Here is a 21,103-nt window from a genome sequence, read left to right as displayed (position 1 = left end):
ACGTTTGAAGACAGCCTGTTGGCAGAGGAGCACAGAGGGGCCTCCAGGGGCCCCTTCGGGTCGCCGTCAGCCAGAAGGTTCTATCGCTTGGAAATTATGGAGTGCTTTTTCTTGTGGTCAAGAGGTCAAAATCCAGTTGCAGTGTGTCACAGACTCCTGCCGTTCATTGTGGTCTTATTTTCCAAGAGCTTAGAGTAAACAGGTACAGAACCTCCCTTTAGTTACCATTTAGCTGGAAGCAGACGAACATGAGCTGTAAGTTCACGCATCTCAAATGGCACTGCTTCTCGGAGTCTCCCTCCCTGTCCCTGTAGCACCTGTTGGTCCTTTGGAGGTTCCCTACCGCCATGTCCTCCAGGCCTCGAAAGGGCAGGGCCTCATGGGTCTGCTTCCATTTGGGGGGCATTAGGTCAGCCTTGCCCTCAAGGCCATGATCGTAGGATTTGTGTAAAGTGCTTACCAGCCACACGTCTCCCGGGCAGAGCGGGGTTTTCGGATCATGTTAGAGATTCCCCCCCACCAAGAGCCCCACGCGCATTCTCGTTTCCCCTTGTTTTCCTAGCTCGGTGTGCAGTTTTCAAAATTGGAAAATTGGGTGAGTTCTTCACGAGTGCTCGTAGTACTGAACAGAAAATATAATGAAGTACTGATTTTTCGTGAATTATCCCCTTGTTTTCAATTTCAAAAGTCAGCGTTACTGCAGCATAATTTCCACATAATGTTCAAAATTTGTGGTGGCATCCCAATACTGACTACTCATTTTTTTGTACTCTAAGCAGATATTTATGCAATAAATGTAGGAATGGCATAAGAAGGAGCCTAGTGGGTAGGAAGCTGGGGGAGTGGACTGGACACCTTAGTAGAGGGTGTAGGCCAACGTGTAATCTGTTCATAGTAAATAGAAGGAACGGATGTTTAATTTTTTTTAATTGGCATTTATCTAAGGGGTCCTAAGATCTCTCCCTTGATTATTTATAAAAATTAGGCTGAATTATATCTTGCATCCAATAAAATTCACCCTTTTCAGTGTACAGTTAGACGGGGTTAGATGCATGCGTATCATACTGAGGCCAGCACCGTGGCCCGGAGAGTATTTCCTTTACTCCAGGAACCTCCCTTTCGCCTTCATGTTGTTGCCTCCTCCTTCCCCAGCCCTGGGAGCCACTGATCTGTTTTGTCTCGGTGGTCTGTTTTCTTGACCATGTCAGGTAAATGGAATCCTATTAACACATGGTGTTTTATGTCTAGTTTCTTTCATACCACATCGTGCTGTTTTGGGATCCATCCACGTTGTTGGGTGTATCACTGGCTTGTTCCTTTTTGTTGCTCGGTAATATTCCACTGTGTGATTATACCACAGTTTCTTTCTTTCTTTTTTTTTTTTTTTTTAAGTTTTATTTAGTTATCCGACAGAGAGAGTGAAAGAGGGAACACAAGCAGGGGGAGTGGGAGAGGGAGAAGCAGGCTTCCCGCCGAGCAGGGAGCCCGATGCGGGGCTCGATCCAAGGACCCTGGGATCGAGACCTGAGCCGAAGGCAGACGCTCGGTGACTGAGCCACCCAGGCGTCCCTCTTACCACAGTTTCTTTATCTGTTCACCACTCAGTGGACATTTTCGGTTGTTTCCATTGGAGGGCCATTACGAATAAAGTGGCTTTGAACATTCACTGCAGGTGTCGATGTGGACACGTGCTTTTGTTTCTCTTGGGTGACTACCTAGGAGTGAGATTGCTGGGGCATATGGTAACTTAGGTTTCACTTAATACGAAACCCCGCAGGCTTTTCCAAAGTGGCTGTGCTGTTTTGTATTCTTACCAGGGTTGTGGGAGAGTTCTAGCTGTTCTGTCTCATTGCTGGTCTTTTTTCAGAATGTTAGCCATTTTAGTGGGTATGTCCTGGTATCTCTTTATGCTCATTTTATTTTGCATTTTTCTAATAACTCATGGCATTGAGCATCCTCTTATATACTACTGACTCTTTACATGTCTTCTTTGATGAAATAATCTGTTTAGATATTTTACCCAATGTTTTTCTTGGGTTGTCTTGTTATTGAATTGTTCTTTATATATTCTGGGAATAAGTCTTTTCCCAGGTAGGTATTTGGTAGATATTCTCTGCTGGTCTGTGGTTTCTCTTTTCATTGTCTTCACAGTGTCTTTTGAAGAACAGAAGCTTTAGATCCTGATGAAATCCAGTTTATCAGGTTTTAGTTGATAAACTCTAAAGGTTCATGCTCTTTGCATTCTTTCTAAGAAGTCTTTTTCTACTTTAAGGTCATAAGGATTTTCTCCTGTTTTTTTTGTTTTGTTTTTGTTTTTTTAGAAGTTTATGGTTTTAGGGGCGCCTGGGTGGCTCCGTCGTTAAGCGTCTGCTTTCGGCTCAGGTCGTGATCCCAGGGTCCTGGGATCGAGCCCCGCGTCGGGCTCCCTGTTCCGCGGGAGGCCTGCTTCTCCCTCTCCCACTCCCCCTGCTTGTGTTCCCCCTCTCGCTGTGTCTCTCTCTGTCAAATAAATAAAATCTTTAAAAAAAGAAAAAAAAAAGTTTATGGTTTTAGCCCGCGCTTCTAGGTTTAATCTCTTCGGAGTTAACTTTTTTATATGGTGTGAGGAAGGGTCTAGGTTCTTTTGGTTTTGTCTTACGTATTTTTCAGGCACCATTTTTTGGAAAGATTGGTCCTTTCTCTATTGAATTATCTGGGCACCTTTTGTTGAAAGATGAGTTGACTGTAGACGTGTGGTCTATTTCTGGACTCTCTTCTGATCCATTGATCTGTGTCTCTGTCCCCCCACCAACACCAGCCTGTCCTCATAAACTTAGAGCTTTTTGAAATCGAGTAGTGCAAGTCCTTGAGGCTCTGCTCCTCTTCCTCAACATCGCTGTGACCTTTTAGGTTCTTTCCATTTTCCTGTAAGTCTCGGAATCAGCTTGTCCGTTTCCCCAAGGAAAGCCCTCCAGTCCCTTGACCGTCTGCATGAGGAGCGAGCATTGAAGTCATGGAATAAACCATCTGTTGCCATTCGTCAGTTTTCTTTGTTCTGCAAAGGGTTTAATTTGTGAGCTACTTGCTTTTATTTTTGCCTTCTCATTTTTACAATCACTTTACCAGTTTTGGTATTCAGTATTATGGTAACTTTATGAAATGAGTTATGAAATAATCACTATTTTCTGTGTCCTTAGAACAGTTATGTGTAAAAAAAAAGAAGTTATGTGCAGTCGGGCCATTAAATTTTCCTTAGGAATTTGCAAAACTGTTTCATCAGGCCAATCCATCATTTTTGAATAAGTAATTATATTTCATTTTTAATGATTATGATCTATTCAAGTTTTCTCTCTTTTTTCTTGAATGGATTTCTATTTTCCTAGGAAATTGTATTATTTCATTTCTCAAGCCTGTCATTATGGGGCTGGATACAGCGTTCCTTTAATGCTGTGAAATCTCTTATCTCAGATTATGGAGGAGAGTTTTTTCCAAGTTCTAATTGATCAGGGTCTCATTTTTATTATGTCACAGCCCGGGAAGGTAGCTGCGTCCTATTGCCACGTTGTGGGAATTTCCGGAGGCTTTTGCCTTCCCTTTCTATTCGAGGTAATATTTAAGACCCATTTTTGTGACCAACTCATGGACACTTGGCAGGGCGCGTTGGTTTGTCACTTTATTTGTTCATAGCCTCTGTGTCCTTACTTACTTCTAATTTTCTTGTTGTGATTTATCTTCAGGGCAAGTTTATTCGGATCAACTTTGATGTAACTGGCTATATCGTTGGGGCCAACATTGAAACGTGTATCCTTTTCATAACGGCATAATCCAGACTAAAGAGTGACTTCCCCTGTGGCCAGCCTCAAGGTGGACCCTCTGTGATATGACTCCCGTCACCCAGATGATCAGACTGAAGCCCGGAGAGATCGTGACTCGGTCAGATGCTTCCAGCTACCGAATGTTAACCCCTAAATGTTGTTTTGCTGGTGGTGGTTGTTTTAACAGTGGGCCCTGCCCTGTTCACATGGCTGGGGCAGTGGAGAGTCCCATCGAGGTAAGGATTGCCTGCACGTGACCCAGGAAATGTTGATATGGTGGAAGAACCTCCCGGTGAATACCATCCTATTGAACCACTCTTCAGCTGGGTGTTAGGTTACCCCTTTTTACCATCTGCTCCTGGTATTCGTGGGATGGGCATGTGCCCCCCAAAACAAGCCTTATGAAAGTGCAGAGTTCAAGTCATTTCAGTTAGTGTTCAGCAGAATAAAACTAGAGGAAAAACAAATGCCAACTACATAGACTTGTCTGAGGAAATGTCACATGCATAGAGTGGCCTTTAGGAATGGTAACTCCATATAGAGTTAGTTGGATTAAAGAGGTAATAGAAATGATTCTGAATGATGGGATGCCAGTTAGGAAGGATATAGGAGACAGTTCTCTGCTGCTTCTGACAAGTATCAGAGATCCCGTGATAGAAATACGACGTTTCTATCCCTCAGGTAAAGGAGAGATCAAAATATTCCCATTAATTCAGAATTGTGTCTTACGTCTCTGAATACGCTCAGAGCCAGAAGACACAAGAATCACTTGAGAAATGACGGGGGATGGATCTAGAGTTTCTTCGCATTGGTCTGCTATGGCATTCGTGTGAACGTATTTTCCACCAAATGTGGAGGATGTGTTTGGGGTGATCTAATTGAAAATCTAAGCTATATGGCATGTACAAAATTAATTCAGCTTGGTGGAAGTCCCAGATCTGCGCCCCAGACGCCCAGGCAGGTGTGCCATGGTCTGGGAGGCAGGAGTGGGTTGGGGGCGAGCAGGTGCCATGTGGGAAGCCCCCGTGGGGGGCTCACAGCTCTGGAGAGGTAGCGTGAGCAGGCCAGTGGCTGATCTGATCAGGGCTGTCTCCGGTGTTTGGAAAGTTCGAGCAAGACGGTGGATGTCGAGGGGCCGGCACCACCGGCGTGAGGCTTTCCACGAGGAGTTCTCGGGGAGCACGGGGGCCAAGCGCATGGCTTGTGGGGTCGAACCGAGCTTTGATTCCTGACTCTGCAACTTACTAGTGGTGTTATTTTAATTCCCTTTTGTGCCGTGGTTTCCTTATTTGTAAGATTGTGGTAAACTGCTATTAGGCTTTTCCTGCCTTCAAGCAACTCAACTTCCTTTTTATAGCTTCTTAGAGTTCCTGGTTTGGTGCTGTGTTCTTTGAATATAAGCCGGAGTAGGGGCCAGTGGGGTGGAGTGGGGCGAGGGCAGCACCCTGATCTTTGAGCTCCCTCCCATCCACGATCCCCACAGATGAGCGAGGGACGTAGTGCGTAAGTTTCCTTTTTCACTTTCGAGTTTTAACCATTCAGAATGGTTCATCGCCGGAGGGCTAATGGGTATCTGAGAAAGAAACCGTTTTACAACTCATATTCGTATAGACACTGAGAGAGGGCCGGCCACCTCTTCGGTTCGATCCTTAACCATCTTCGCTCAGACCTTCTGGAGAAATCTCGTGCCGTTCGCCAAGCAAAAGACGAACGTACTTTTCATATCTTTTACCAGTTGTTATCCGGAGCAGGAGAACACCTAAAGTGTAAGTCACAAAGTTTCTTACTATTTTTTATTTATCGGAATATGGTTTTTTGTCTTAAGTTTTTCTGAAAGAGAACATTTTGAGGAAACCGTGCAGTCGACCCTGGAACAATACGGGGCTGGAGGCACCACGCCCCCACACGGTCACAAATCCGCGAATAACTTTTGACTCCCCCACAACCTGACTACCTGCAGCCAGCTGTTGACAAGAAGGCTTACCGACAGCCAGTCCATTAACGTGTGTTTTGTACGTTCTATGCGTTATATGCTGCATTCTTATAAGAAAAGCAAACTGGAGGAAGAAATGCTAAGAAAATTCTAAGGAAGAGAGCACACGCTCACAGAACTGGACTCTGCGGGGAAAAACCCGTGTGTGGGCGGACCTGTGCGGTTCAGCCTGTCTTGTTCCAGGCTTCACTGTCATTTCGTACACACCCCAAAATGGAAATGAAATTAAACTTCCATGCCATGGGAGAAATACTTGATTTTAAGTGGCAGTTACGTGGGCAGTGTCACATTATCTTCTCTATGTTTATTTCTTTTCTTTAAAAGAAATTTCTAGGGGCGCCTGGGTGGCTCAGTCGGTTAGGCCATCCGCCTTCGGCTCAGGGTCCGGGGATCAAGTCCCGCATCGGGCTCCCTGCTCCGCGGGGAGTCCGCTTCTCCTTCTGCCTCTGCTCCTCCCCCAGCTTGTGCTCTCGCTCTCTCTCGAATAGAGATAAAAAAATTTAAAAGTTTTAAATTAGAAGACAAATGACGGATTTTTATACAAGTTCTGTCTCAACATTTGTAAGGATAAAAAGTAAGAAAAAATAATAAAGTTACGTTCAGTAAATATTTTTATTCCCGGGTTTACAATTGAAGATAATATGTACGCTTCCACGAGTACTAGAAGGAGCTTATAATGGACTTCAATTTATTTTGTCTTGAATCCTAAGGACTGGAAGCTTAGGGACTGGTTGGGGGCAAAGTGCCGGGTCAGAAGTTTGCTGGATCAGAGGTATTTGAGGGTGAGGGGAAGATGCACAACTTCCTGATTTCTTCTGAGTCTTGAATTCAGTGCTCCTTCGATGTGACCATTACGTGTATTCTCCAGAGATCCCAACAGACACGGGCCTTGTACTCTTCTGTCACTCAGCGTCCAGGCTTTTGCTAACCACAGACACCTGTGTAAGCGTTGAGCCCAGAAATGAGAGACCTACAAGGGAAAAAAATGAGCCACAAATTAATAGAATCACTGTCATGAGAAACTAAGCGTTCAAGCTGATGACAGTGTGTGATGCTCAGGAGGAGGAAGGCCTCAGGCTTTCAGACTGGCAATAACTCTGCGCTAGTCATGAATCAAAAAATAAGAAGAAGATCAAAGTGTTAACAAGAAGGAGGTAGAAAGAGAAAAGCAGTCAGTACCCAGTGCGGGTGAAATACGAGAGAGGGAAGGGTTGAGGGCTCGGCGCGCTCAGCAGAACGTCTGCAGGAGAGCACGTGATAAACTCTAGTGTGGGGATCAGTAGCCCTCTCTCTTCTGATCCCCCCTGAGAAACATCCTGCTCCTCTCGAAGAACACACTTCTCGAAAGGCAACGTTGAGTTCTGACTCACGGCCCCTAAGACACAAGTGGTCAGTGGGGGCGGCCGTTAGAATAGCCCATCGTACAGAGGGGTGGTGCGTCACTCACAAAGGCAAACTCACTGCCCAACGGACTGGCTCGGAGAAAGGGTTTCAGGGCATTGGCTGGGATGGGGGTCTGTACCGTCCATGTCTGGTCTTTATGTTCATGGCGTCATATTGATGCCATAATGCCTGCTTTCAGCTGCTTTGCTAACATAGGCTTATTGGTTCTAGGGCTTAAAAACTTTGCCTCAAAAGACGCCTAACCTATTTAAGTCTAAAAACAGTAAGGCGGAGTTACCTGGAAAACGAACATCCATCATTTCCCGGTTACCGATTCCATAGAGCTGGTAAACCGCTGTCCCCAGAACTCCAGTTGCCATTTTTAGCTGACCGCCTCGTTTTCCCTCAGTGACACGGAGGATGGAAAACTGTGTGTGGTTTTGAAATGCATCTACGAAGAAAGAAAAAGTATGGCAGGAAGTGTGTGGGGGTGGGGAGGACGCGAGCCACCGCTCCCCTGCGATGAGCCCCGGGCGCCGGCGGGCGTGCTTTGTCCGTGGGAGGGCGTTACACCGCATCCCGTTCTCTTTCCTCCCAGCGGATTTGCTCCTCGAAGGGTTTAATAACTACAGATTCCTCTCCAACGGCTACATCCCCATCCCGGGGCAGCAAGACAAAGACAACTTCCAGGAGACCATGGAGGCGATGCACATCATGGGCTTCTCTCACGAGGAGATTCTGTGTATGTGGGCTTTCCCTGCGAGTCGGCTGCTCCTTAGACGAGACTTGCACGGGGGGGGCGGGGGGGGGCGGGGGGGGGAGCATGAGCCAGAAGATGACCAGGCAAATCATGACGACCGCCCCTGATTGTACAAATTCCCGGAAGCCGGGAATTTACCGACAAAGTTCCGTGTAGCTGCTTTCTTAGCACGGAATGAGTGAGGCTACGTCTGCTCCATTTTGAGGCAATAATTCTGTTTTTTCTTTTTTTTTCCTTTTTACACCCGTGTAAAGCAATGCTTAAAGTAGTGTCTTCAGTGCTACAGTTCGGAAATATTTCTTTCAAAAAGGAGCGAAATACGGATCAGGCGTCCATGCCGGAAAATACAGGTACGCGGACCAGTGCGGGTTTTGCTTGTGTCGTGTTGTGTGGTGGCCCTGTGTCGTGCGACTCGTTGCGTGTTCTCCGAGCGCGTGGTGCCGTGTGCGTGGAAGCGAGCTCATGAGGGTCCCCTCGGAGCCATGTGGAGTGGGGCGGCCGCCCGGCGAGCCCCTGAGTGAGGGACGAGCCGGGGTGGCGGTGGAGACCCCACCCCAGCACCGGGGGCCACATGCCACGAAGACCACGCCACAGAGCCCACGAGGCTCCCCCCGAACGGGGGCTGTAGGTCAGGATTCTGGGCAATTGTTCCCTTGCCAGGAGCATAGGCCCCGTTTTGCCAAATACTGTCGGTATTTTTCAAGGAAATCCAGATTTTAACATGAAATCTCCCAGCTTTGAAATGTTTAACACGAACTCAAGCCTCCTGCTGGGCATCCCCTGGGGGTTGCCAGTAAACTGCCCAGAAAAAGGACCTGCTGCCCAGCTCGTGTTACCTAAGAACGAGCGGCATTCCCTCGAGAGGACGGAAGACCCGAACCTTGTCCTTGAAGACTCAGTTCCTTTTTTGATAAGGCTTCTTCCTGAGTGTGTCGTGACTAGATCACAGGTGGGGGCTGGCGCTTAGGGGACTTTTCACGCTCTAGTTGCACAGAAGCTCTGCCATCTCCTGGGGATGAACGTGATGGAATTTACTCGGGCCATCCTCACCCCCCGGATCAAGGTCGGCCGAGACTACGTGCAGAAAGCCCAGACCAAAGAGCAGGTGAGTTCAGCGCTGTCAGCACCCATTTGTCTGAATGACAGGCCCTTGTCCTGAGACCTTCCCATCCGCGTGTAACAAACATTAATAAGGGCTCCCTATAACAGGTGGTTCTTGGTACTGTATGTTGTTCCGTTTTCTCTTTTTCCGAAAAACTTTAAAGGTGACTGTTTAAAAAGTAAACGTGAAATGTCACCTTCGGGTTCCCCCAGGTAAATAGGTCGTCTGCCTCGGAAGCCCACCCACGGTGGAGCGTGCTGCTCACCGGCCCCTGTGTGGGTGGCCCAGCACCAAGATTGTAGGAGTCGGGGCCGATATGCTGAGCCCCAGGGGCGTCGTGAGGGCTTTATTTTTCCTGGGCATCTTCGCCTTTCCCTGAAACCGGTTACCTCCAGTTCACGTTTAATTGTGCTAACACCCTCCGGTGCTATACGAAAGGGAGACAGGGTTCAGTAGCAAATGCTCTTTTGGGTTTTGGGAGCACGTTAAACTCCAGGTAACACCTGGTGACGCTCTGTTGCGATCGTCTGCAGAATAAAAGGTTGATTTTTGTCTAATTACAGGCAGATTTTGCAGTAGAGGCATTGGCAAAGGCTACGTACGAGCGGCTCTTTCGCTGGCTCGTTCACCGGATCAACAAAGCTCTGGACAGGACCAAGCGTCAGGGAGCATCTTTCATCGGAATCCTGGACATTGCTGGATTTGAAATATTTGAGGTACGTCTCTCCGTCTCTCCGTCTCTCTCTTTCCCTCTTCCGCCCCTCCCCCTGCCCTCCTATTTATTACTCTTGGAATCAGCATTAATGCCCGTTGCCTGTGTACCACGTGCAGTCCCCGCCTTCTAGCAGAGTCCAGCAGGGGTGCTGTGAGGAAGAACTGGGGTGGGGGGCAGCTTTAGAAGCAGGGTCCCAGGAGGGGTCTCTGCAGCGCTGACAGGTGAGCCTCCTTGGAGGAGGAGGAGGAGCAGCCCCCAGCATAATGAGAGCAAGCCCAGTGGTCTTGTACGGGAGAGAATTGTCAAGTGGTAGAAACTGCTAGAAAGCCAGCATGGCTAAGACACGGCTGCCGGAAGGGAGAGAGGAATAGCACAGACGGGGAACTGCGGACAGATCGTGCTGTGTCCCGGAGATCCGGCGACGATTTCCGTGTATCTTGCTGTCACTCTGACTGGATTTGTCCACACACTCTGCATCCATCCCTCACAGGTGTGTAGACGCACGTCTGGTATGGTTTTGCAAGAAAGACGATATATTCTTGGTCTCCTAAAAAAACGCGTCTCTTTGATGGACCGACCGAATGGTCAGGCACAAATACTAAGTTACACACTCTTGGGATCAGTGTTCCGCCCCCCCTTGGCCACGACTGGCTGATGAACTGTCTTGCTATAAAATGAACTCCTTTAAGATGCTCGGTCTCCCGAGGAGACCTGAACTGTCAGCAGTCCAGGCAGCCTTACCCAGTGAGCTGCTGCTATGAGAGATTGCATTAATATGTACTGATTTGTAAAAAACTTGAGAAATCATGGAAGGTGGCTGGCGACACATCGCATTAAAAAAAAAAAGACAATCTTGTCTACACAAACAGTCAGGAGATGCAATCGAAGAAAAGAGCCCCAGTTCCAACTGCGACAAAAACATGAGATTTGGAAGAATCAATTTAAGAAGAAATAGGCACAGTTTAGTTGAAGGCAACCTCCCGGTGCTACGTGAGAAACAAAAGAACACCACACGGGAGAACATCCCTTGTTCTCAGATGGGAAAATCCTGCATCATAAAGGCGTGAATCTTCCCCATGTTATCTCTAAATCTAACGTATGTGTTCAAAACTCGTTGATGGGAATTTTAAGGGGTGGGGGAGAACGAGAACCTTCTAAAACTAACTTGGAAACTGAACTACTGAAAAATAATAGTAAAATTCTGGAAAATGGAAAGGACATTATAAAAAGACAAAACACGATAAAGCTATAGGACTTGAAGAACTGCAGTTTTGACCTCTGAATATACAGACTGGCGAAAGATACAAAAAGTGAAAAACGCAGGATTATTTCACAAGCATTGTTTGTCCTGGGGAAAGAATTTAGGAAAAAGCTTAAATGTCCACCATTAGGAAACTGGCTCACTGGATAACAGCATCTCCATACCGTGGAGTACCGTGCACCTGTCACAAAGAAGGAGGTGGCTTGATTTTCTCCTGTGGAAAGACGTCAAGACACATATGTTAAGTTTAAAGAAAAAGTCAAGGTAACACACACATCAGAGTGCACAGACCTCTCTGGAAGGGTCCACGAGAAGCAGGTGACCGTGGCTGACCACAGTCACGAGCAGGTGACGTGAGACCTCGCAACACAGTTCTTTGTCCATTTGTCATTGTGTGCTCTGCATTACCATCGTAAGAATGGATGGTGTAAAAATACAGGTGGTAGCTTCAATATGGAAAAGAAGTAGAAGTCTCATTTTTTACAAAATGCCATGACACAGAGCTGCCCAGGCTAAATAGAGCAGTAAGATCTCCTAATCCCAAGGCAGAACAAGATGCATTTACCTAAACGTGAATAAGCAGCACCGGGCAGGCCTCCGTCGGCAAATCTTGATGCCGTTCGCTGGAAATCCAGTGCTGAGCAAGGCAAACACGGCCCCTGCCCTCCGAGCGTGACCTCCTGCTGAAATAATAGAACACCCCCAACGGGGAGAGGATTGGAATGGCTTTTTCAGACTATAAATCTGTTCCTCGGAGATGGATTACGCTTTCCCTAATTGAAGGAGGGCCCTTTTTCGAATGAAAGAGGTTATTTATGGGCGCATGCTACCTGTGAACAGCATGGAGGCAGGAACAAAGGTGGAGAACTTCTAATATGTGAGGTGATTGCTTGTAAAAGTTAGACTCCTCCACCCCTCCACCCTTCCATCCTTCAGCCCCTCCACCCCTCAACCCTTCCACCCCTCCACCATTCTACCCTTCCATCCTTCCACCCCTCCAGCCCTCCACGCCTCCACCCCTCCACATTTCCACCCCTCCAGCCTTCCACACCTCCACCCTTCCATCTCCCCAGCCCTCCACGCCTCCACCCCTCCACGTTTCCAGCCCTCCAGCCCAACAGCAGCCTAGTAGAGAAGTGGGCAGAGTTCACCGAGGAGGAAACAGCAGTGTCTAACGTGGGGAAGCTGCTCAGGCCGAGGGCGACACGCTAGCGCTGTTCCTGCTGACGTGTAACGAACACACAAGGCCAAATCGGGACACACATAACGCTGCTCCGTGCTGACCACCATGAGCCTGGTCCCCCTCTGTCACCACCCAGCCTGGACACTGCTAAGGGAAGGCAGCGCGTGGAGAGGCGGCCTGGAGCCTCGCACGTACGAGGGCGCGTGTGGGGCCTGACCGGAATCTCATCAACGACCCTGTGAGGCCAAGAGGACTTTTCTGGAGCTGCCCCAGAGTTGGCGGCTGAGGAGAAGGGGGGACAGGCGCACGTCCACGGTCTCCCCCGTCCGTTTTCCTTCCTTTTCCCTCTTCCTTCCTCGCTGCTGCTTCGCTTCTGGCCGTGAACCCTTCAGCAGTAGGAACTTTAGGAGTTGTCGTATGCGTAGATCACAGACGTCGCGCACCGAGTCGAGGATTCTCTCTTTTCCTCCTCGGGGCGTGTCGCTGAAGTCACGCGGCCTGGGCCACGGGGGACGGACGCGGGGACTGGCAGAGGCCCCCGGGCTCTGTCACCCTGGTCGCGCGGGGTCGGCGCCGTCCGGTCCCTAGCTGGGAGCGTGCCGGGGGTTGTGTCGATTGCCAGAAGGTGACTGACGGGTGCTGTTCTCCCTCCCTCCCCATGTTCGGAACCCCGGCCGCCCGCAGCTGAACTCGTTCGAGCAGCTGTGCATCAACTACACCAACGAGAAGCTGCAGCAGCTCTTCAACCACACCATGTTCATCCTGGAGCAGGAGGAGTACCAGCGCGAGGGCATCGAGTGGAGCTTCATCGACTTCGGCCTCGACCTGCAGCCCTGCATCGACCTCATCGAGAGACCCGTAAGGCCGCGGTCCTGCGCGCGCGGGGCTTCCGGGCCTTTCTGGTGCTTATCCCCCCAATGAGTCTTTCTTTAAAGTGGGCTCCACGCCCAGCGTGGGGCTCGAACTCACAACCGTGAGATTAAGAGTCGTTTCCTCCACCGACAGAGGCAGCCCCCCGCCCCGGCCTATTAGTCTTAAGACAGTTTTCTAACATAAATGTTGTAGGAAGGTGATACTTTGATAAAATACCTATCTTAAAAGAAATCTTTTTCTGACCACCGTCCGCATCCGCAGCGCCCTCTCTGACCCCTCCCTGCCCAGTCCCCCGTACCCCCCTCACCCACCCCCCCGCCAGGGCCACACGGGCCGGCGGCGCACTCGGCCGGGAGCGGGACGTGGCATCCAGACTCATTTTGCACATAACTAAAGCTTATCCTTGTGAGCATAAGGCTGTTCTTATTTTGTCAGCGTTTTTTTTCTAATTTGAAGTTTCAGGGCTTTGGGGGGGGGGGGCACATGTTTTTTGTTGTTTTTGTTTTAGTCTGTTTATTTGAGAGGGTGAGAGAGAGCACGAGCAGGGGGAGGAGCAGAGGGAGAAGCCATCGCCCCGCTGAGCAGGGAGCCCGACGCGGGGCTCGATCCCAGGACCCTGGGATCATGACCTGAGCGGAAGGCAGACGCTTCACCGACTGAGCCACCCAGGTGCCCTGGGCAGATGTAGTTTTTATAGCACTCTTATTAAGCATCAGGCATTCTTTCCCTTTTGGTTTAGTCTTAACGCAGAAATACACAGGACTGGGGCGCCTGGGTGGCTCAGTCTGTGAAGCGTCTGCCTTCGGCTCAGGCCGTGATCCCGGGGTCCTGGGATCAAGTCCCAAGTGGGGCTCCACACTCAGTGGGGAGTCTGCTTCTCCCTCTCCCTCTCTCTCTCTCTCAAATAAAAATCTTTAAAAAAAAAAAAAATACACAGGACCACGTAGAACTCATTCACTTGTGATCTCAAACAAATATTAACAACTTGGCTGTACCCCCTGGCAGCCAGGAGGGGAAGCTCAGCAAGCCGCTTGCAGAAGCTGCCCCCTTACCATGCTGCCCCCAGCCTCAGATGGAAACCATCTCCCAGACTTCCAGCTCTGTAGACATCCCCAGTGAAAGGAGAAGCGATAACACAGAGCTTGACACTGAGGGATGAAGTAGCAAAAATAAAAAGACCTAACCGGGGACATTCACAATCATGCTGTCACCGAGCCGTTTAGAAAAGATTAAATTACATTCGGGATGCTGTTTCAGAACTTAGGAATCTTCTCATTGAAAGGGATTAAAATGTAAGAATCGTGCTAGAAAGATGGATGTGCCCTCATTAATGTGAATACGGATCTTCAGAGTCCGGTGAATGGGGCATGTTGAGTTCCCTGCCTCTCTAACCTTGGCTTCTTTAAGACTGCCTGATCCTACCCGCCTTTGATCATCGCTCTTGGAGCTGCTCTGAGCCCTGTGGGTTCTTGGAGGTGGAGGAGCCGTGGAGCAGTTAGCCACCTGGGGCTCATCGCAGGGCGCCCCCTAGCTTCTGCCTGCTGGCGATCTGTGCGGCCCCCGCCTTCCCCTGACCGATGGTCACACTGACTCCTGGGTGCTTTAAGCAGTGTCTGTAGAGAGCCGGCTCTTTCCCAGTGGACGTAAAGGCTGCATGAGTTAAAGAACCACAGATTTCATAGGTGCGCCCTGGAGTCACTGCCCTGAGTCTTGTCTCACCGCCTCGCCGTACTTGCGGGGTGACCATGAGGGATGACCCAGGCACAGTGACCTAGGCCTTCACGATTTAACTGTTGGTGTCGCTTTCGGGCGTCCTCCACTCACCTGCACCAGGGAAGTCCGTGCGGGGGCTCAACGCTCTTTTTCTGTACCGAGCCATAACTCGCGTGCCCTATGGGCCACGCTCACGGGACCAGTTCAGTGGTATCAGCGTGCTCTCAGAGTCCAAATTCACTTTCTCTCGTGCTTTCTGGGTCTTTCTGCGGGGACCCAGCCGAGTGAAATAAAATAGCCTTGCTCGCAAGCATTGGCCGAAATAAATGCATACAATAATTGATAAATCGTTACCCCACTTTCTGTTTTCTGTCCCGGATTCTGGTTCCGCTGTTGTGCCAAGCGTGAAGGGACACATTTATTTCGTCGTCCCTTAAACAGAAACTGAAATCGCTTAGGATGTAAGGTGTTGGAAACCTTCCATCTAGTGGAGGAGTGCTTTTGTTCTGGTTTTCTTTTTTAAAAATTCCCCTTCCTCTCGTGCACCCCCCCCGCCCACCGCCCCCCCCCCCCCCCGCCCGCCCGCCCGCCCGCCCCACCAGCAGCCTGAGTTTGTTCTGGTGGAGGCTTTAGGATCGTTTCCCCGGCCAGTCCCTGAATGGAAGCGTCCCACTCCATGTCCCACCTCCTGGCTCCTCGCTGGGGCCTCTCAGTGGCTGCTTTTGGGGGCCGTCCACGTGGAATGAGTTCACTTACGGTTTAGAGGTTTGTCCGTTTTCCAGAGCGAGTGACTCCTCCCTTGGTCAGCGGCTCGACAGCCCCGCCTGTGCCCTGGGTCGGGTCCGTTACCTGCTGCCCTGGCGCCTCGGTTTCCGCGGATCTTCCCAACACCCTTAGTCGTTGTAAGCCTTCCACCGCTCCCGGGGACGCGGCTTGTCCACTCTCGCTGCCTCTCGTTCCCAGGCGAACCCCCCCGGCGTGCTGGCCCTTTTGGACGAAGAGTGCTGGTTCCCGAAGGCCACAGACAAAACCTTTGTGGAGAAACTAGTTCAGGAGCAGGGCTCTCACTCCAAGTTCCAGAAGCCCCGGCAGCTGAAAGACAAAGCTGACTTCTGCATCATACATTACGCGGGCAAGGTAAGGGCCGAGCGGCCACTACCCGGAGTCGGAAATCCTGCTGCGTCCCGTGGCGCCGGGAGCAAATGTGCGGAAATGCACATGGGCGTGAGCCCTCCGTGTCATGCCCGTGACCGATGCGCGGCCTCCGAGGCCGCCCGCTCGTCCGGTGGTCCTGCGAACGTTCTGGGGGAAGGCTGAAAATGTCCCCTGTGTTTGTGTGTGTTTCCGCATCTCGCCCGCCATGGGCCAGGTGGATTACAAGGCCGACGAGTGGCTGATGAAGAACATGGACCCCCTGAACGACAACGTGGCCACCCTCCTGCACCAGTCCTCGGACAGATTCGTGGCGGAGCTTTGGAAGGACGGTAAGCACACGCTCACGTTTGCAGTGACACTTGGCCGGAAGCTTTTCCAATTGAGCCTTCTAGGTGGTTCGTCTACGTAGATTTGTGTCCAGGTGTTTTACTGTAAAACTCGCTCTCCCTAGAGCAGGGCTGCCGCTAGACCGAAGTTACCCACGCTGGTGCCCACCCCCGGGCACCAGGACATCTGCCTTCTTGGTCAGATGCTGCGGGAGGTGTGGATCATTCTAGGGCCCAGTTGGGCCGTAATCCCGGGCCACTGGACACAAGACCAGAGAAGCCCCGCCCTCACTCTCTGTGTCCCACAGCTCAGCTGAGCTGCGTCTGCTCCAGGGGCGGCCCTCCACTCACACACACAGTGGCCGCTGAATAAATTCGAGAACCTGCACAGAGATCAGTTTTTCTTTCCATCAGTCCCCATAGTTGGTTTGCTTACGTGAGCCTCAGGTACAGAGTTGGCTGTTTGGTCGCAGACTAGAAGGTTGTGCTAGGACCAGCAGGACAACGTCCGTGAGTCCGTGCGCAGTGGGACGTGGCGTCTGCCAGAGCTCTGCGCTCGCTGCTGTGTCATCCTGGCCGTGTCCCCCTTCTTCGCGCGGCCTCAGGCCACGCGGGCCCTCGGCCCCGGGCCAGGCCTCGTCAGGAACCCGGCTCACTTCTGCTTTTTCCGTAGCATCTAAGGATCTTGTGACCTAGCCAGCTTCTGAGAGGTAGAAAGAAACCCAGGAAGCGACAAAGAAGGGGTCAGGGCTATGGAGGCGGAAGGACAGAGCAGAGTGAACGCTGAGAACGTGCAGAGGGCGAAGGGCCACTCTCGTGAGGAGCGGTCATGTGCATCCGCTGGGCCTGCACGGCTGGGTGGCAGGCGCACGGGGGTCCTCGGAAGAGATGGTCCGCCTGAGACCCTAAAAGGAGGGACCTGGGGAAGGTTAGATAATCTTCGTGCTTTCGGACGTGAGTCTCGGCCAGATGCTGCGCGTCCCCTGTCAGCACGGTGAGCCGGGCCGTCGAGGGGGCAGCCTGAGCTCTGAGGAGGGCAGCTGGTGGCCTCTGGACAGACGAGGGCCCCCCGACGCCGTGGCTAGGAAGCGGTGGCACGGGGATGTGAGACGCTGGAACCAGGGTGGACAAGAGCACTCGGAGCGCCGGCTGTCACGGGGCCCACGGTGCCAGAAAGGCCAGTGGTGCTGAGCACTGGCGGGGGAGGTGCAAGGGACATGTCCCCTCAGCTGCGACCCTGCCGGGCGCCGTGCCACTCGTGGAGCCCTGGGCCCTCCGCTCGTCCCGGCGCTCCCGCCAGACCTCTGAGCACAGGGGAGAGACGGAGAGGCACGTAAACTGGAGTGCCGACAGCAGCTGTGACGAATGCCCCACGGGTGGCAGGGAATGAGCGTTCAGCGACGTGCGTTAGAGGAGGGGTGCCGAGGCAGCTGGTCGGGGACAGGGAGGCGGTTGCCCTGGTCCTTGAAGGATCACGGTTCGCCGAGTCGCGAAGGCTGGCGTTGACTGAGCACGCCCCGGGGGCCCGAGCTGCTGCAAAGGCGGGGAGCGTTTCCCGAAGTGAGAGTGGCTCGGGAGGGGGTGCTGAGCCGGCAGCAGGAGTGAGCCCAGTGTGGAGGTGGGGAGCCCAGCGCGGGGTGGGGGGGGTGTCCCACCAGGCCAGGCCCCGGAGAAGCCCGCCTGCCGGTCACACTCCCGCGGGTGTGCAAGCCGGGCCGGTGCCCCCGGGGCGGAGTGGAAGACAGACAGGCAGCGGTCTGTGGGCTGGATCCGGGCGAAGGGCCCAGAAGTGGGGTGCTGAGTGCAAGGTGCCGAGGAGGAGGCAGCGGGCGTGGAAGGAATGCCCACGGAGTGGGGGAACAGAGGAAGCCTCAAAAACAGACTCTCTCTTCCTCGTGAACGAGAGGAGAAGCGGGCAGCGGAGGAGAAAGAGACCATATTACCAAAGGCCTCAGGTCCTGCCTGGACTAACATCCTGGTTCTGCTATAGTGAACCACTTTTGACTCATTTTTTAATTTCTTAACCGAAAATGATACTGTGGGAAGCCCCTGACCCATTCTACAAGACTGTCTCACCGTGGGCTTGCCATGGTCGTGATGGGTGGGGTCCATCGGGGGACAGTGCGGGATGTTCCCCTGCACCCCCCGCCCTGAGCTGGCAGCCCAGCCGGAGACTCAGGACGCACGCAGACTCCGCAGCAGGACGGGCGAGCCTCCGTCTCGGCCCCCGATTCCTTCCTGGCCTTCCTCCTCCCGACCTCCTTTGCCTCCGCGCCTGGCCGGCCCCAGACGGGGAGGAGCCCGCAGAGCCGGTGGGTCAGCCGCGGTAGGAGGGTGAGATGTGGCGGGCACGGGCCGCAGGGGTCCATGGCCGCCGCGTAGCCCAGGTGAGGTGTCTGACCGGTGGGACCACGTCTGGAGCGTCCTTACCTGGCTTCCGTGCTTTTTGTATCGGCCGAGACGTTACGTTACTGACTTGCTTACCCAAAGGCTAGCGGCCTTGCGGGCTCCTCCGGTCCTGGCCTGAGCCCCATGCGTATGAGCTTAGTCCGTGGCTTGGACGCCCCCTGCCCCCCCACAGTAGCGATTTTTCTACAGGTAGCCGCTGGGGAGCCAGTGTGGCCCCCTTAGTCAGGATGGGCCGGGAGCAGTGTATCTGCCCCTAGCGTGATTTGGCCACGCTGTCGCCTCTGCTCTGGACCAGTCCCACGAGTTTGCTGCCCCGACATGGCTACCACGGGCGGAATCCTGTCGCCTGTCATCTGAGGTGGTCGGTGCCCGCATCTGAGTGACAGGATCGCGGAGAAGGGGGGCCGATCTTCGGGGCCCAGGGCAGTCTGTTCGGTTTTGAGGACTGCGTGTTTCATACACAGAGTCAGCGGCAGGCGCGGAGTGTGGCGAGGGCTCTAGGGTGGAAAATCCTCCACCGCTGCTCAGTCTTGGGGTATGGGGAGCTCCTCTGTAGGAAAAAAAAAAATAGCCCTGGAAAAACATCTCCTTATTTTTCTCCTCTTGTAGCCACATCAGTGCAGAAGCAGAAAAGTGACAAGGTGACCAGGAAAGTAGGATGCGTGGATATAATTTGCCTGTGAAGGCACAGTCCCCAGGGAATGAACCATTTTGTGTTAAAATAGACTTTGAGGGTTTTAACAGAGTTCTCTCAAGGCCAAACCAGGAGCATTAAGATTTTTGGTGGCAGCCCTGCCCTAGAGATTCATAGCACCCTACTTTTTGCTAAAAGATGTTCTGGGATTTCCCTACCGGTTGCACAGTCTCCTTGCCACGTCTTGGGGCTTGTATACGGGGCGGCGGGGGTGGGGGTGGGGTGGGGGGGGTGGAAGCTAACAATTGCATTTTCATGTAAATGTGCCTCCTCAGGTATATTCTATGGATAACGGTATGATCAACAAGTGTCACCTTATGATTTAAAGTTGTTTTAACATTTTGCTGCAAAACTTGAATTTTATTTTCCTTAGGAATAGTTACCTATCTGTTACTAATTTCTATTTGAAGTCAATTACATTGCTAAAGTCTGTATTGGCCGCCAAAGTAGACAGCAGTGTGAATTTTGGACAGTAAAAGCCACTAACATACACAGCAGAGTGCCCGAACTTCCGCAGTCTCGTCCTGATATGCTAAATGCAAGATGATTTGATGAAGGACAACTCCAATAACGCCTTAGAGTACCCTTAAATTTCCTCCTGTGCTTTCAGGGGGGTAATCACTTAGTGTTGACACGATTCGATGCTCACACTTGCATCCAAGTGGGGAGGGACTCTTTTGATTCAGCCTATTTTATAAAGAACTGTGTCCAAATGTGCAGAATTCTCTGCACAGTAATGTCGCACGGGCTCTGCGCCAGACTAGCTATGGTCGCAGCCCGATTTCAAAGTTGACTTGTGATGTCGAATGTCTCTCACACTAACTGAAGTGTTTGTGTATTTGCTCTTCTGTCCTCCTGTTTTTGCTGTCTCTCTGCTTTAGAGATTCAGAATATTCAGAGAGCTTCTTTCTATGACAGTGTTTCTGGTCTTCATGAGCCACCAGGTGAATGTATAAAGCCTGTAGGTCTTCCAAACAGAAGGGTGTTAAGCCCACAGGAAGAACTCACGGGGGTGGGGGTGGGGGGGTGCTGCAGGGTGGCCGGGAGGGCAGGGTAGGCTGGGGGCGGGGGGGTAGGGGGGGCTGGTTCCTGGGTTTCTGTTTTTGTTTTGCTCATAGACCTGCATGAACCTTTCATTTCATGCTCACTTTTATTATCCTTCAAGGCAACTGTTTGAGTGCATAAACAATTCAATCGCTACCGCATACACATCGCTTCTTATTTTACGCATAGCACTTACAGCACTGCATATTAAAAGGTGTATCGCTACCTTTTTCCAATAGTGCCGTTTTGATACACAGGCCTCGAAGGGAATGCTGGGAACGGAGGTGCGAAAGAAGGTCTCCTTTGTCTCTGGGTCACCTTTACGTTTTCAGTGCCATGGAATTCCAGAGAGGGATGGTGTCTTTCTTTAAGTCATGCACATTGGGAGCACAGATAATTCCACGTTTCTCTCACGTGTGGGTCTCATCATTATACCTTTTGTTTGGAACTTAGATGCGCATCGAGCTACGTGGCTCGTTCTTTGGAACTTGAGATCTGAGACGATCCGCAAGGCTCGATGGTGCAAGTTGAGATCAAGAGCACAGTGTCGGTCGATTTGTACCCTGAACCCGAAATTGAGCTCCACACGACTGAGCCTTGCGCTCTGAAGCCGTAGCCATGTTTTTAAATACGGCCTGAGCATGGCTAGAGGCCCCCCAAAAGCCGGACCTAAAAAAGAATATCAGCCAATTTCATAA

At 51.5% G+C, this 21,103-nt stretch overlaps 1 protein-coding gene across 15 annotated transcripts in view; it reads left to right on the top strand.

Annotated features, from left to right (window-relative positions):
- Positions 1 to 21,103, top strand: part of MYH10 (myosin heavy chain 10) — a 123,166-nt gene that overhangs the window by 57,041 nt on the left and 45,022 nt on the right. For 11 of the 15 annotated variants that reach the window (XR_003525267.2, XR_003525268.2, XM_027625684.2 and 8 more), the window contains 10 exons: positions 3,717 to 3,780; positions 5,462 to 5,560; positions 7,769 to 7,912; positions 8,185 to 8,280; positions 8,917 to 9,035; positions 9,596 to 9,748; positions 12,876 to 13,049; positions 15,741 to 15,914; positions 16,147 to 16,261; positions 20,243 to 20,305. Coding sequence is in view for 13 of the 15 variants with exons in the window: in XM_027625684.2 (XP_027481485.1) it covers positions 3,717 to 3,780; positions 5,462 to 5,560; positions 7,769 to 7,912; positions 8,185 to 8,280; positions 8,917 to 9,035; positions 9,596 to 9,748; positions 12,876 to 13,049; positions 15,741 to 15,914; positions 16,147 to 16,261; positions 20,243 to 20,305 (1,201 nt within the window). In the remaining 2 variants the exon portion in view is untranslated. The remainder of the gene's footprint in view (positions 1 to 3,716; positions 3,781 to 5,461; positions 5,561 to 7,768; positions 7,913 to 8,184; positions 8,281 to 8,916; positions 9,036 to 9,595; positions 9,749 to 12,875; positions 13,050 to 15,740; positions 15,915 to 16,146; positions 16,262 to 20,242; positions 20,306 to 21,103) is intronic. The other 4 variants (XM_027625688.2, XM_027625686.2, XM_027625685.2 and 1 more) reach the window with 1 other exon arrangement.

Source organism: Zalophus californianus, chromosome 16, assembly GCF_009762305.2.
Source record: "Zalophus californianus isolate mZalCal1 chromosome 16, mZalCal1.pri.v2, whole genome shotgun sequence".
NCBI lineage: Eukaryota > Metazoa > Chordata > Mammalia > Carnivora > Otariidae > Zalophus > Zalophus californianus.
The sequence above is the reverse complement of the archived record's forward strand: the minus strand, read 5'-3'. Positions and strand labels throughout refer to the sequence as shown.